At 34.2% G+C, this 14551-nt stretch overlaps 1 protein-coding gene across 1 annotated transcript in view; it reads left to right on the top strand.

Annotated features, from left to right (window-relative positions):
- Positions 1–14551, top strand: part of LOC140142728 (CUGBP Elav-like family member 3-A) — a 250638-nt gene that overhangs the window by 193152 nt on the left and 42935 nt on the right. Inside the window, exons 8-9 of the mRNA XM_072164723.1 lie at positions 903–986; positions 11215–11378. Of these exons, the coding sequence (XP_072020824.1) occupies positions 903–986; positions 11215–11378 (248 nt within the window). The remainder of the gene's footprint in view (positions 1–902; positions 987–11214; positions 11379–14551) is intronic.

Here is a 14551-nt window from a genome sequence, read left to right as displayed (position 1 = left end):
GTCATTTTCGAAATTTTGGTAGTTTTTGAAAATATTTATTTAATATTTGTTGTTATCTTTTGCTTTTTCGTTTATATATTACATTTATTGCATTTATTGCAAATAAACAATAGTTAACAACATTTTGGGCCAAACCTTTTACCCTTTTATACGTCTTTACCCACTCAATTATGCAGATACAGTTTGTCCTCTTTGAAGTACAAAGTGACAACGCGCACGTACAGCGTGTTAACAGTACTATTGCGGTTCTGTTTGTGTTACGTCCAAATTGTCAGTGGTGTAACCAGAAAGCAAGGAGGGACAGTCCTCCCCACCCAGTGTGACAGTTTGCTCCACTGCCCCCCCCCCCTCTGTGATGCTGACCAAAGTGATATTTTACATTTCTCGGCTTTTTTTGCCAATTTTCTTCAAATTTCCCCCTTGACAGTCACCTTACCCCCTTACCCTACCTCCACCACCACTACCCCACCTCCACCACCACTACCCCACCTCCTGTAGAAAAATCCTGGCTATGTCATCCCAGTAAGCAAAATTACAGATAGTAGGCCTAGACATCAGTACAGGAACACAGAAAGGTTTCTCCCTTTTGTGTGAAGATTCATCTTTCAAAGAAATGTGAGAAAGCCATCTTGGATTTTCTTTTCAAATGCAGAATAATATTCAGAACCTGTATTGCCAAATTGATATAAAAGCTGAAATTTAACAGTAAATCCAAGCTTTTTAGCAAACTATCCAAAACAAATGATGCACAGTAATTTCTGCAAGGTCAGGAGGCCTTTTTTTTTAAACATAGCCAGGTGAATTGGCGGCCATATTGATTTTGAGTGGCCTCAAAGTTAATTGATGGAGTTTGATATCCAGATATGCATCGATAATCCCTGGTCTTCTATTATATCACACAGATAAATACTGGGACTGGTGCCACAACCGCTGGCAAGGCACTTATGCCTGTCACACATCTAGTCCAGGATGCACAAGCATATGAGGTATTTAATCAAAAACCTTTTTTTCTTCTTCATAATTTGTATTTTGTTTTTTAATTTTAACAAAATTAATAGTGATTAAGCTTTTAAAAAGATGTGTTATGAATTGAGTATTATAAGATCATCATTCCTAAAATGCATCTAGGTTATTGCAAATACTTAGCAATAGCTCTAGTATAAGATGATTTTGGTGTATTATATTACACACTTCCCTTTTTTAAAGGGATTTTTTTTTTAGTGTGTTTTTTTTTAATGGTTTGCTATTATGCCAAGCTTTTAGTGTACAGCAAAAGTCCATAAGTCTTGCAATCAGCTTTGGGGGTTAGAAAATGTCAAATGACAGTGCGATCGAGCCAGCAGTTAGACAGACAAGTCTGACTATATATTTCCAAGGAAATAACACAGTGTTGCCAAACACATTACGGATAATGCGACACACATTAAGGGCTGGGGTATGAGCGTTTGGACAGTATTTATTGTGGGACATTAGAGCACATCAGACATATCGATTGCATTCTGAATCGAAGAATGTCATTCTGATATCAAATAATTTTGATTTTTGAAATTTGCAATTTAATACACATTTTATGGCAAAAAATAAAAAAATGATATTTTTGATATTTAACAGTACTTGAAGTAAACTTTATAAATCTGATGATTTATACTTAAAGTGTATGTAGGTGGGATGAAAAGCCGACGATCAATTGAAAATTTTGACATTTAGGTTATTGAAGATATGGATTTTTTTCCCAAAACACCAAAAAAATAGGTCTTTTGGGAAAAAATCCATATCTTCAATATGAAAGGTCAAAATTTTCAATTGAGTCGGCTTTTTCCTTTACATACACTTTAAGAATATGTCATTAGATTTATATAATTTACTTCGAGGACTGTTATATATAAAAAAATTGAAAAATATCAAATTTTATAATTTGTCATAAAATTTGTATTATATTGTGATTTTCAAAAAATGAAAATTATTTGATATCAGAAAGACATGCTTCAGTATTCAGAATGCAATTCGATAGGTCTGAGGTATCTCATGTCCCAGGAAAAAAATACTGTCAAAGCAATAAATTCATTTTAGATCCCTTAACGTAATGTCAATGCAAGCTTTGCGCGTTTCCAAACCATTTATCACCAACAAAAGAATGAAGTTAAGATATTTTTCAAAACTTGTGCACTGACAGGGCCCTTCAATCGTAACTACAGATGCCATGGGCTCTTCCAGTTTAAATCCATACGCCTTGTGGAAGACATGTCCTTAATCTTGCACACAAGGAGTGTGAATTTCAAATGGGATTACCTGTACAGGTGACTATACATTTGCAATCTGCACCCCCTGTGGTCATGTCTTCTATAGGGGTATATGTATTTTAACTGGAATAGCCCCATATGATTGAAGGATAATTCAAAAGTGTTACTCATCCCTACTGTGTAGCGGGAAATTTGTGTGAAGTTGGGGGACATTTCAGTACTGCAAATTTATAATACTGCAAACATATTTTTGACACATAAGCTTTAATGCTCTGTGTGCTAGCTGGAGGCGTCAACATAAATAAGTCCAAGTTTTGAGATATATATTTTCAAAATATCAGCTATCGTAGGAACCACTGAACCAATACTAGGCTTGTTTGTACTCATTTTAATGCATTTTTCATGCTGATTCCAAATATGGTCATGAAATTTTACCATTTTTAAATTTTTAAAATAAATTTTGAAACTTGTCGTCTGCAGTCGACACCCACATGGTGGAGAGAATTACCTGTTAGCCATTTAAAAATGCTTATAAAAGAACCTACAAGCTATACAGGAGGGTTAAAATTGTGAATAATACCGCTAAAATTTTCCGCTATACAGTATATCATGGATAATAACAAACGGTACCAGAAGTCTAATTTTGACCTTTTAACCTTTTGAACCACATTGCATGATTTAACTTTGACTCCCTTAAAAGAAAATTTGGCATTATTACCAACAAAATTGCTCTCAAATTAACTAACTAACTCCATGCATCAAGTAATTGTGTCTTTATATATTGCGATATTATAACTTTTTGATGCATTTGATCAGTTGTGGTAACATTAAAAGTGTCTCAGTTTTACGCTTTTCTTTACAAGTTGCATGTTTAAAAATTAACTCAGTTTTTCAGTATGTTTCCAGCAAGATATAATATCATTTGATCTGTTTGAATGCTTTTCAGCTTTGTTTTAAGCTTTGGAATGTAATTTTAGCCGATCTAGTCTTCTAGTGGAACTTTAATGAGAAAAAAAAATTGAGGGAACCGAATCGGATTTCTTGCAATTTTTCTTACTCATATATCACTTGATGCGTCATAAGTCTATTTTTATACCAAGCGATTGAGAAGACTTACTAAATTACCTCAAAACTTTGTATCAATGTTTGCTAAACTGTATGCTTGGAAAGTGATATTATATCTTTTTCCCAAAATTAATAGTGTTTCTACTTTCTTATCGTCAAAAGTGTATGCACCTTCAAATGAGTAATAAATGTGTAGGATGCATAATGAAACAATTATTGGGAGGTTGCAGAATGAAAAATTATAATGTAGTTAGCGTATCTTCTAAAAAAAGACTATAAATAGTAGTATAAGGAAATTGTAAGAGACCGTATATATGCTATGCAAAGCTGGGATTCGTTTTTTTGATATTGAAATGTTATTTTCTTGATTTGTAAACGTTTGACATTGGAAATAGAACCAACAGGTATTGTATTAAAAATATTTATCCCCATCCTTTGCTAGATTATAAAATAAGAACCGCATGCATGTCTTTTGTTTTAATTTATACTTTTTACCCATTACGGAAGAAGAATGCTATTATCATTTTCTATTGTTCTTTTTAGTTATGTGCTCTAGAATTGACAATTTATTTTGCAAGATTTTGCTTGAGATATAATGTTGAAATATAAGAACTTCCATTAGCAAAACTATCAAGAAGTTATTTTATCATATCAAATCAAATTTATTTGCACTTATCAAAGTTAATTTAGCTATGAAGATGAAAAATATGTAGCCATTTAATTTTTCCACAATTTATGCAAATTTTAATGATATGAGTTGCAAAAATGTTGAGTGTTTTGTTAAATTTTGAAACTTGATAATGAACTGGTTATTGATCACAAATGGTCGGTTTTGAGGGTGCATTATCTTCCCCTGGATGTGTAAGGATGTTTGTCAATTTTGGCTATTCCAGTTGAAATGCACACACCCCCTGTGGAAGACATGACCTACAGAGGTAATGTCTTCCACAGGGGGTGTATGGATTTCAGCTGGAATAGCCCAAGTGATGTGCCCTAATTTTGATCTGAATGAGCATGATCATTAATTTAAATAGCCTGTATGGGTGTGGGTGCGTGATGGTACCGGTGTTGATTTGCGTAATAGGTGTGCGGTGGCGGTGCAGATGTGATTGTCTTGTTAACATGTCATGTTGCTTGTGCTGTTTGTGTGCTCTATGTAAGCAAATAAATAAATAACGCATGGGATATCAAGGAATGCTGGGTAATATGCAAGAATCATATTAATCTTACTGCATGGGTGTTTTAAGAATGCGGGATAAATTATAATAGCTGTGTATTTTAATATCTATGGGGGTCATATTTACCTTGCTTTTGGATGTGCGTCAATCAAAGTGATCTAGATTTAATCAGATTGATCTAGATTATTCTAGATTCAGAGCTAACCAATTGCATTGTAGGGAAGGAGAAATGCTCATGCCACATGCTTTCCATGATTCAATTACCTATAAAGCTAAGAATAAATATTTTCACAAAACAAAAATACAAAAATTTGTCTCAAATCACAAATATTGTTTGTCAAATCATGGAAAGTAGGCTAGACATGTAAATAATTTGAGGCAGAATAAAATCTGCTTTCTCTATGACAGAAATGTCATATTAGTAGGCTATTATTAAAGTATCTGCAATTGCTGAAAATTATATATTGTAGGTGATGTACTAGAGCATTTCTTTACTGCAGTACTGGGCTATTCCAGTTGAAATCCATATACCCCCTATGGAAGACATGGTCTTAATCAGTGTGTATTTGGAATGGAGTCACCAATTCAGGTAGCTCCATTCGAATTTCACACTCCCTGTGTGGAAGGTTAAAGTCATGTCTTGCATAGGGGTGTATGGATTTCAACTGAATTGCCCATTGACTATTCAATTATATCAATGGAATTCTTTATTCTTGTTGCTATGGTTACACAATTTCAAGACCAATAAAAATGATGTAAAGAATAACATAAAAATTTTATAAGACATAAAGTAAGTAATGTATTTACATTCTGTATAGATGATGTATGATTGTATGAGGTTGCTTTAGATATGGAAAATGTTGCCATGTGTAGTATATAAGAGATGCTACCAGTTTGCAGAAAATTCCCTGGTTCCAGTACGGTTTGTAAAGTTACGGAATTAAAATTACTTGCATAAAAAGCATAAGACTCAAGATATTTGAGGATTTTTTCCAGCCGGTAACTCAGTTGCTTGTAAACATAAGATGGTTATACAAAATTCAAATAGGTCTCTCAACAAAAGTAATGACTTGCATGATATTTTGTTGCAAATCCGATGCTTCTAAGCTGAGGAAAAATCTGAAGAAGAAAAAACACCAAAAAAAAAAAAAAAAAGAAAAAAAAAAGAAAAGAAAACCGAAAAACAACTTTGGTTTGCATTGCATGATATCAAATTTGAAACAAAAATTTGTGTTGGCTCCTTGCATGATAATGCACTCTTTGCTGAAGATGCTAAACAGATGAAGGAAATTAGACGGAAGTGACACAACCAACCAATCTTCCTACATTCAAACTGCAACCTATCTTCATTAAGAGCTAGCTGGTGGGATATTTTACATCTAAAAGAATAATTTATTTTTAGATATTATAAAAGTGCTGCTCTGAAGAAATATGATTTGGTAAAGTTCCGCATTATATTTTCTATATGTGGCATGTGGTTTGATTACATTACTTCTGTGAAAGTGAATTTCATAAATTGCGTCGTATTATGTCGTGACAATACATGCCTCCGACATTGAATGTGGTACGAAGGAAATTGAATTAAGGTCCATTCACACTTTGCCGTGGATTGTATTGCACTGCCAACAAAGATGGGAGAGACTGGTCCTGGTGGAGTCGACAAAGTACATTAGCTTGCGAAAGTAATCAATGCAATTGGTGAACTTTGACCTCTGGCTGTTGTGTCGGATTTGTCACACCTAATTGCAGCTACAGTGCAAGGTACACACTGGTCTTTGTTGCATATAATAAGGGGGAGAGGCAAATGGTAATGATGTGATGGACTAAGTGTTTCTTTTTTATAAGATTAATCTTGGTAATATGGTTAAGCTTTCTTTCAATGTACACGGTAAAATTTCATACCGCCACAGTAATTCCTTGTAACAAGAATGTCATGAGGTAAGGTTAGTCTTCAGAATGTATTCGCTGAAGAAGTGGTGATGTAAAAATAGGTTAAAACAATTGTTGAATATATTGCCCTCCACTACAAGTAAGTTGCACCCATCACATGTGTATCTCTGCAATCATATATTGAATACAATACTGTTATTTTCAAAGATACTGATCTTACAGGTGCAAGTGATCAGCATGTTATGGTTCAATGCAGAGGTGCCGCGTGAACGTACTAGTGCAGTGCGATATATTCAAAAATTGTTTTAATTGCTATGGTAGTTGCTCCTGTTACATCATCACTTTTATGGCGAATAAAGAAAATTTAATAAAACAAAACAGTGGGTAATTGAGCGTTTGCGCATTTCCCAGAATGCATCTGATTTTAACCAAGAAATACTTCACATATCAAAATGGCAGACAAGAAATGTCACTAATTTGTTCAAGTACAGGCGAAAATAAATCTTGTTTATTTTTGTTGATTTTGGCTTGCGAGTGTTTTCAAATTGGTTTATTAAAATCTCTTTAAAAGTTTACTCTATGATCAAAATAAAACCACATTTTTCAAAAGCTTTCAAAATGATGTGTTAATTTAAAATTCAAATTTACCCCATCAAAACGAGAGACTAATTCAAACCGGAGGTGACAAATCACATGTCTGCGATGTCTAGACACAAGTGGATTAGCACTTGTGCGAAAAACATGTTCTGAATCAGTGCATTTTGTTTTATATCAAAATTATCTGCAATATTAACAAAATGAATAAATGGGCTATTCCAGTGGAAATCCATACACCCCCTATGGACAGCATAACCTTAATATCCCACAGAGGTGATGTAGATATCAAATGGGAGTCGCCTATTCAGGAAACTCCATTTCAAGTTCACATTACCTGTGTAGAAGATTAAGGTCATGTCTTCCATAGGGGTGTATGGATTTCAACTGGAATTGCCTAATGCATAGAGGATTGTTAGATATTAGTCATCCAGCCGCTTATGCAAAATGTGGATAATAAGTGCGGTTTTGTGTGTACATATTGGAATATTGAATGTGTTTGATTGCGCTGCAACAAATGTCTTTAGAATATGCAAAGATTTGTTTAATACTTTAAATCTTTGTTTAATACTTATGATATACAAACTTATTATCTGCTATCTGCAAATAATTCTGGGGCCTATTTTCAACTGCTTTATTGTTAAGGCTTCAGATTGCTTACTACAATAGAATAGATTACAGCGCACTAATCATACTAAGGCAGCTTTGAGAAGTTCCTGCACAGTAGGCCTATAGCAGGGCATATATGCAGCTGATAAAAACATGTTTTTATTGGCTTTAAAATCATTTTGTACCATATCATGCTCACACATATAACCTATGTGTGACATTATTAAGACTATATATAGAAATCGCCCAGATGATCAAGTGCGTAAATGTGGCCTCCCCCGGGGATCGATGCTAGGCCCCAAAGCCTGTTTGTACTAGCTTAATTGTGTTTTCAACAAAGTCATCTGCTCACCTAGCTGGGCATTACTCTAGTTAGTTCACACATGACAGGATTTATCAGATGTGTATCCCCATAGTTAGACTGCTATCATGAGCATCTGTACAATGCAATAAAAAGACAGCCATGTTCTGAAACATCACCTCATCTACGCTATTCCAGATGAAATCCATACACCCCTATGGAAAACTTAATCTTCCACACAGGGGTAGTAGATTTTCAAATGGAGTCACCCATTCAGGTAGTCCCATTTCATATTCACACTCCCTTTATGAAAGAGTAATGTCTTCCATAGGGGGTGTATAGATTTCAACTGGAATAGCCCATTTAGAAGCAGACGACACTGACGGGTGACTCCATTTGAAATTCGCACTCACTGTAATGTCGTCCATAGGAGTTGTATGGATTTCAACTGGAATAGCCCATTTAGAAGCAGACGACACTGACGGGTGACTCCATTTGAAATTCGCACTCACTGTAATGTCGTCCATAGGAGTTGTATGGATTTCAACAGGAATAGCCCATTTAGAAGCAGACAACACTGACGGGTGACTCCATTTGAAATTCGCAATCACTGTAATGTCGTCCATAGGAGTTGTATGGATTTCAACTGGAATAGCCCCATTTTGTCTACCTTGTTTACTACAGAATTTGAATGTCTGAAAGGGCAAGTATTGCTACTGTGGACACTATTTGAATTAAAATACTTTTTGTAGTGAAGTCATGTACTCGTAAAATTCTACTCAAACCAAGTTTTGACATGATGTAAATCCACTTGAGCCAAGTTGAAACATTTGATTTGAAATTGAAGTAAAAATCAAAGAAAACATAAGAAAAATGACATTTAGAAATATGGCAGCTTCACAACCAAGTGGCATTTTTATCATTATAAAGTTTGTTTGTTTTACAACAACATCATATTTCGATTTGACCCCAAGTGTAGACTTCAAATTTAGTCACCCATTCAGGTAACCCCATTTGAAATTCACACTCACTATGTGAAAGATTAAGGTCATGTCTTCCATAGGGGTGTATGGATGATTGGATTTCAACTGGAATAGCACATTTTAAGAATAAAGTCTTGTTGAAAAAGTTTATTTATATAAATGTTTGTATGTCGCTTTGAAATATGTTGTTAAAAATAGAATACGATGTAGAAGTATAATTATTTTGTATGCAAAGTTAAGAACATTTTTTTACATGGAGATGGAATTAAGATTCACTGATCCCCCTGCCAACTCATCTACTTGGCTCACAGCTGATGACCGTAATCGCGATTCCTCGAGGAGGTTCATCGACTCGACGTGCCATATGCACCTGTGTTCAAACACAAAACTGACCTCAATGCAAAGATTTTATCAATTTAAGATGATTCATTTATTCTGAGATTGATTGATTTAGTGCAGGAGTTTGTATGCATCATGCATATTTTTGTGTATAATTGTATATATGAGTGACTTACTATTCAGTTTTTCCAGGTAAATTTAAGATCCGGGAGGTCCGCTTCGAGGTTAAATTGATAAAAAGTGAAATGAACTTCAAATTTTTCAGTCAGTCATTTTTGACATCAGAAATAGTACATAATGATTATGAAGAGGTTTTTTATAAACTTCCCTGTTTGATATAAACCTTACATGGTAAACCTGGTAGTATGCTCTGCTATCGTCAGTAGATATGTGAAGAAATAATGATATGTCTGAAGTAGATTGCAGGTTAAGGAATAATTGTAATCTGCTATCTTTATTTGATAATACAGAAAAATTAAATTTGAGTCTGCTATCTTTATTAGATAGCATGTAGAGAAATGATCATAACTTGATCGTAACTCTAGCTTCAGTAGATAGCATGTAAAAATGCTTGTAATCTGCTATCTTCAGTAGATAGCATGTAAAATAATAATTGTAATCAGCTATCTTCAGTAGATAGCATGTAAAATAATAATTGTAATCAGCTATCTTCAGTAGATAGCATGTAAAATAATAATTGTTATCAACTATCTTCAGTAGATAGTATGTAAAATAATAATTGTAATCTGCTATCTTCAGTAGATAGCATGTAAAATAATAATTGTAATCAGCTATCTTCAGTAGATAGCATGTCAGGAAATAATTGTAATCTGCTATCTTCAGTAGATAGCATGTCAGGAAATAATTGTAATCGGCTATCTTCAGTAGATAGCATGTCAGGAAATAATTGTAAACTGCTGTCTTCAGTAGATAGCATGTCAAGAATGGCTGTAGTATCTTTAGTATATACTTGTAACCATACAGAGAAATAATTGTAAATGGCCATCTTCAGTAGATAGCATACATGATTTGCTAACACAGAATGTGTATAGCCAGGGCAGAATAGCAGGTGCAGTCCATTAAACATGGACAATGTCAAATAGAAAAATATTCTGAAGGAAATATTGATATTTGATGACCAAAGCTAGGAGCAATTGTGTTTGGCATACCTTTTAAAGCTTATAAAGTAAGGAAGCTGCTGTCTTCAGTAGATAGCATGTCAATAATGCCTGTAGCATCATCAGTAGATACCATACAGAGAAATGATGGACTATCTGAGAAAGTAATTTTGTCAACTATATGCTCATTTGTGAGAACAATGCCTATCTAAAGAATTAACTGTAAACTGTCTTCAGTAGATAGCATATAAAGAAACAATTTTGAACTCCTTTTATTAGTCAATAAAAAGGAAATAAATAAGTATATGCTACGCTCTCCAGAATGCTCATACAGCTCATAATTGCAAACCCTTATCTTCTGAGAAAAACTCCCTTTGTGTATAATATTTTTGATAGCTGAAGCTTAATGTTGTGAAGGTATAAATACTTCTAATAACTGGTGAAGGGTGCTCTGCAATAACCGTGATCTTGCCAGCATCCCCTAGAATTTGCCATTTGTTTTGCATGTTGACATGTGAGGGAGCTTCAGGGGAATACTGGAAAGATCCAAGCTACTGCAGATGCTCTGCTGTCAATGGGTGCTATTGCTTGTTTGTGATTGGTTGTTTATATGTTGCATATGAATGAGATGGTGATGAAGGGTATGTGTATAGTGAAAGTGTGTTATTGTATATGAATTCAATGATGAAACCCATTAGTCATGTCCCCCATGGTGAACTATGTATTTATAACCAAGGACTAATTGGTGTGTTAAAAACTAATTTCAAGTCCTTCTCATTTTCCGTTCTCTCAACACCCAATTACCAAATCTTTATTGTTTTTGTTTGTCGTCACATTTCGTCTGTATGTACAACATGTCACTATATCTGCGCTTTTTGTTGTACCTAATTTATATAGTTCATGCAACAACAAGCCGCATTAATGGCCGCCGCCCAGACAACAGCCTACATGAACCCGATGGCTGCTGCCCTCACAGCTGCTCAGGTCAACCAGATGAATGCCATGGCTGCCAACGGATTCACGGCTGCCACAGCGATGACCCCTACCACAGGTGAGTTAAGGTCTATTATAGTCCGAACAGTGAATTTGATACCTGTTGGTGTTATGAATATCTGAACACATTATCAGTTTCTACATTTAAAATTAGTGGTCTATAGTCCATTTTGTACAACTTGGAACTTGTGTTGCAGTTTATTATGAATGCTAATGCACTATCAGCTTCCATTGTTCACTCTGTAGAAATCAGTTTATTATTTAACATGGTATATATTTTTTTTTTTTTATATAGTGCGAAGGTGGCGCCTCCTAATTTGGTTGCTTTTAAGGCTCGTTTAAAGGTTAAATATAATAACTTCTTTAATTTATGCATATTGTGATTTGTCAGTTTGCACAAATGACGGGTTTTATTCAAAATCAAAAACCAGATTTGATTCAAAATGAAAAAAGACTTTCTTTGTGTCATATTTACATAAGTTTTTCTCCAGAAACAAATACTCAACACTAATCCACACAATAAATTGGAAAGTCTGCTTTGTGTGACAGAAACAGAGCTTGTAGAAATGGGTCGAAGTTCCTATTGGAGTGTATCTGAATGTAAACCACGAATGTGCCTACAGCGTGTCTCGAGATGTTATCAAAATTTGCCCAATGTGTATGCATGACTATCTCAATGCCTCCAACAATTCTAGTCTGTGTAATTTGTTTTATCTTTCGAAAACAATTTCATGCATCAAAGAGTCTCAAAATAATGTAATATCTGTTCAAAATCAAGCCATGTTAAACTTTTTGGTGCTGTAATCAAAAATTGTGAATTGATTGAAAAAAAAACCATGATCTACCAACAAATGATGTCATGGCGAAAAATATTGCTCAAGTGTATTCAAGTAAAGTCTGATGTCTGATGGGGCTGTATGTTTGGCATGATCCTTGGTGGTTTGACAAAAATTGAATTAAGTCGCATTTGCATCCGGTAGTACCAAAGTGTCAGTCATAAATGAAGGGTTTAAGCACAAGACATGATATAACCATGTGCTGCCATGTGTGTTATTTTTAAATGATCAAGAGCTTTGAAATACTGTCACCACACTAATTAGTGTAATTCCCTAATTAATGATTAAAACTAATTAGTGGCACTCCCTAATTAATGATTACAAAGAATCCCATTACATAAAATAACAAAATTAATAAAATTATACTTAAGGCAGCTTTTATAATACACAAGGGAGCTTTTTGTGAAATCATGTTTTGTATCAAATATTTGCAGCCTGGTGGAAGCTGGTAGTGCTCTTGTATTTTGCATATTTGAAGTGATGATATGTTTTGATGACATACACTGTTAGAACACTGGGTAAGAATCCGGTTGGGTAAGGTTTCTACCCAACATTGGGGTAAATTTTACCCAACATCGGGTTATTTTCAGTAATTTACCCAATGTTGGCTAAAAGTTTACCCAATACTGGGCAAAACCTTACCCAACCCAGGAGGGTTGTTCATATGGCAACCAGCGTTTGGGTAAAATGGTAATTTTACCAAACTTGGGTAAAATTGTACTCATCTGCTTGGTGCCATATGAACAACCCTCATGGGTTAAAGTAAGGTTTTTCCCCAGCATTGGGTAAGTTAATCCGATGTTGGGTAAAATGTACCCCAATGTTGGGTAAAAACCTTACCCAACCAATTTTTACCCAGTGTTCTAACAGTGTAGTTGGTCCAGTGATCCAAGTTGCTATTTTGTTTGCAAGTGTTACCAAGTATGAAGGGATATAGCTATAAATGTGCCCTGTGGTCATTTTTATCAGAATTAAAAAGAACAGAATTTAAGACAAAGTTTCTAATTTTGCTGCACTATACCTTTAAAAATATATAAAAATTCAACGCCATGTTGAAGCCCGATAGCTTTGTAGTACAATTTTCTTGAAAGCTTTCATATGGTTAAATTTGCCAGTGTAAACCATATTTTGTGATTCTTTCATCAATAAAAAGGTGTAGTGCTGGTAAAAAAAGTCTAGAGGTGATTCCCAAAGACTGTCACAGCATTTTAAGTACCCAAACTTGTGGGGGAAAAATATGTAAACCAATTCAAACATTGGGCATATCCAGAAATTCTTTTTTCTTTCTTATAAACACTGAAATTTTCTTAAGGGATCCAAAATGAGCGTTTATTGCGTTTCGACAGTATTTTTGTGGGACATGAGAGCACCTCAGACCTATCGAATTGCATTCTGAATACTGAAGCATGTCTTTCTGATATCAAATAATTTTCATTTTTGAAAATCACAATATAATACAAATTTTATGACAAATTATAAAAATTTGATATTTTTCAAATTTTGATATATAACAGTCCTGAAGTAAATTATATAAATCTAATGATATATTCTTAAAGTGTATGTAGCAGGGAGGAAAAGCCGACGGTCAATTGAAAATTTTGACCTTTCATATTGAAGATATGGATTTTTTTCCCAAAAAGACCTAATTTTTTTTTGGTGTTTTGGGAAAAAATCCATATCTTCAATACTTAAAGGTCAAATTTTCAATTGATCGTCGGCTTTTCATCCCACCTACATACACTTTAAGTATAAATCATCAGATTTATAAAGTTTACTTCAAGTACTGTTAAATATCAAAAATATCAATTTTAATGATTTGCCATAAATGTGTATTTAAATTGCGAATTTCAAAAATCAAAATTATTTGATATCAGAATGACATTCTTCATATTCAGAATGCAATTCGATAGGTCTGAGGTGCTCTGATGTCCCAAAAAAATACTGTCCAAACGTTCATACCCCAGCCCTTAATGGTTAACAAAAATAAGGAATGCACAATATAATTGGATTTCACCCAGTTTGGCAGACACTTAATACAATTTCAATACCTTTTCTGATGTTTTTGCTCAGAACAGTGGAACTCCTACTGAGAAATATTTTTCAGAAGAAATATTTATGATCAAAAAGCATCAACAAATTCGGGAATTATCCATTAGGCGCATGAAAGTCAATTCCGAGTTTATCGTCACTTTTTTTTCCAGGTTGGTGAGGTGACTTTTTCATTTTTCATTTTTTCATCAGATTTCATTATTGACCTAAAATGCGTGTTGATTTAAAGCCAAACTCATACATGTGATTTATAAACATGTTTTTTTATATGGGTAGGGACCAGAGGGACTAGAAAAGTTAGAAAAGAGCCTGGTTTTGCTTCCAAGTTATGAATTTACATGTTTTACAAACAAAAA

This window comes from Amphiura filiformis, chromosome 20, assembly GCF_039555335.1.
Source record: "Amphiura filiformis chromosome 20, Afil_fr2py, whole genome shotgun sequence".
Lineage (NCBI taxonomy): Eukaryota > Metazoa > Echinodermata > Ophiuroidea > Amphilepidida > Amphiuridae > Amphiura > Amphiura filiformis.
The sequence above is the reverse complement of the archived record's forward strand: the minus strand, read 5'-3'. Positions and strand labels throughout refer to the sequence as shown.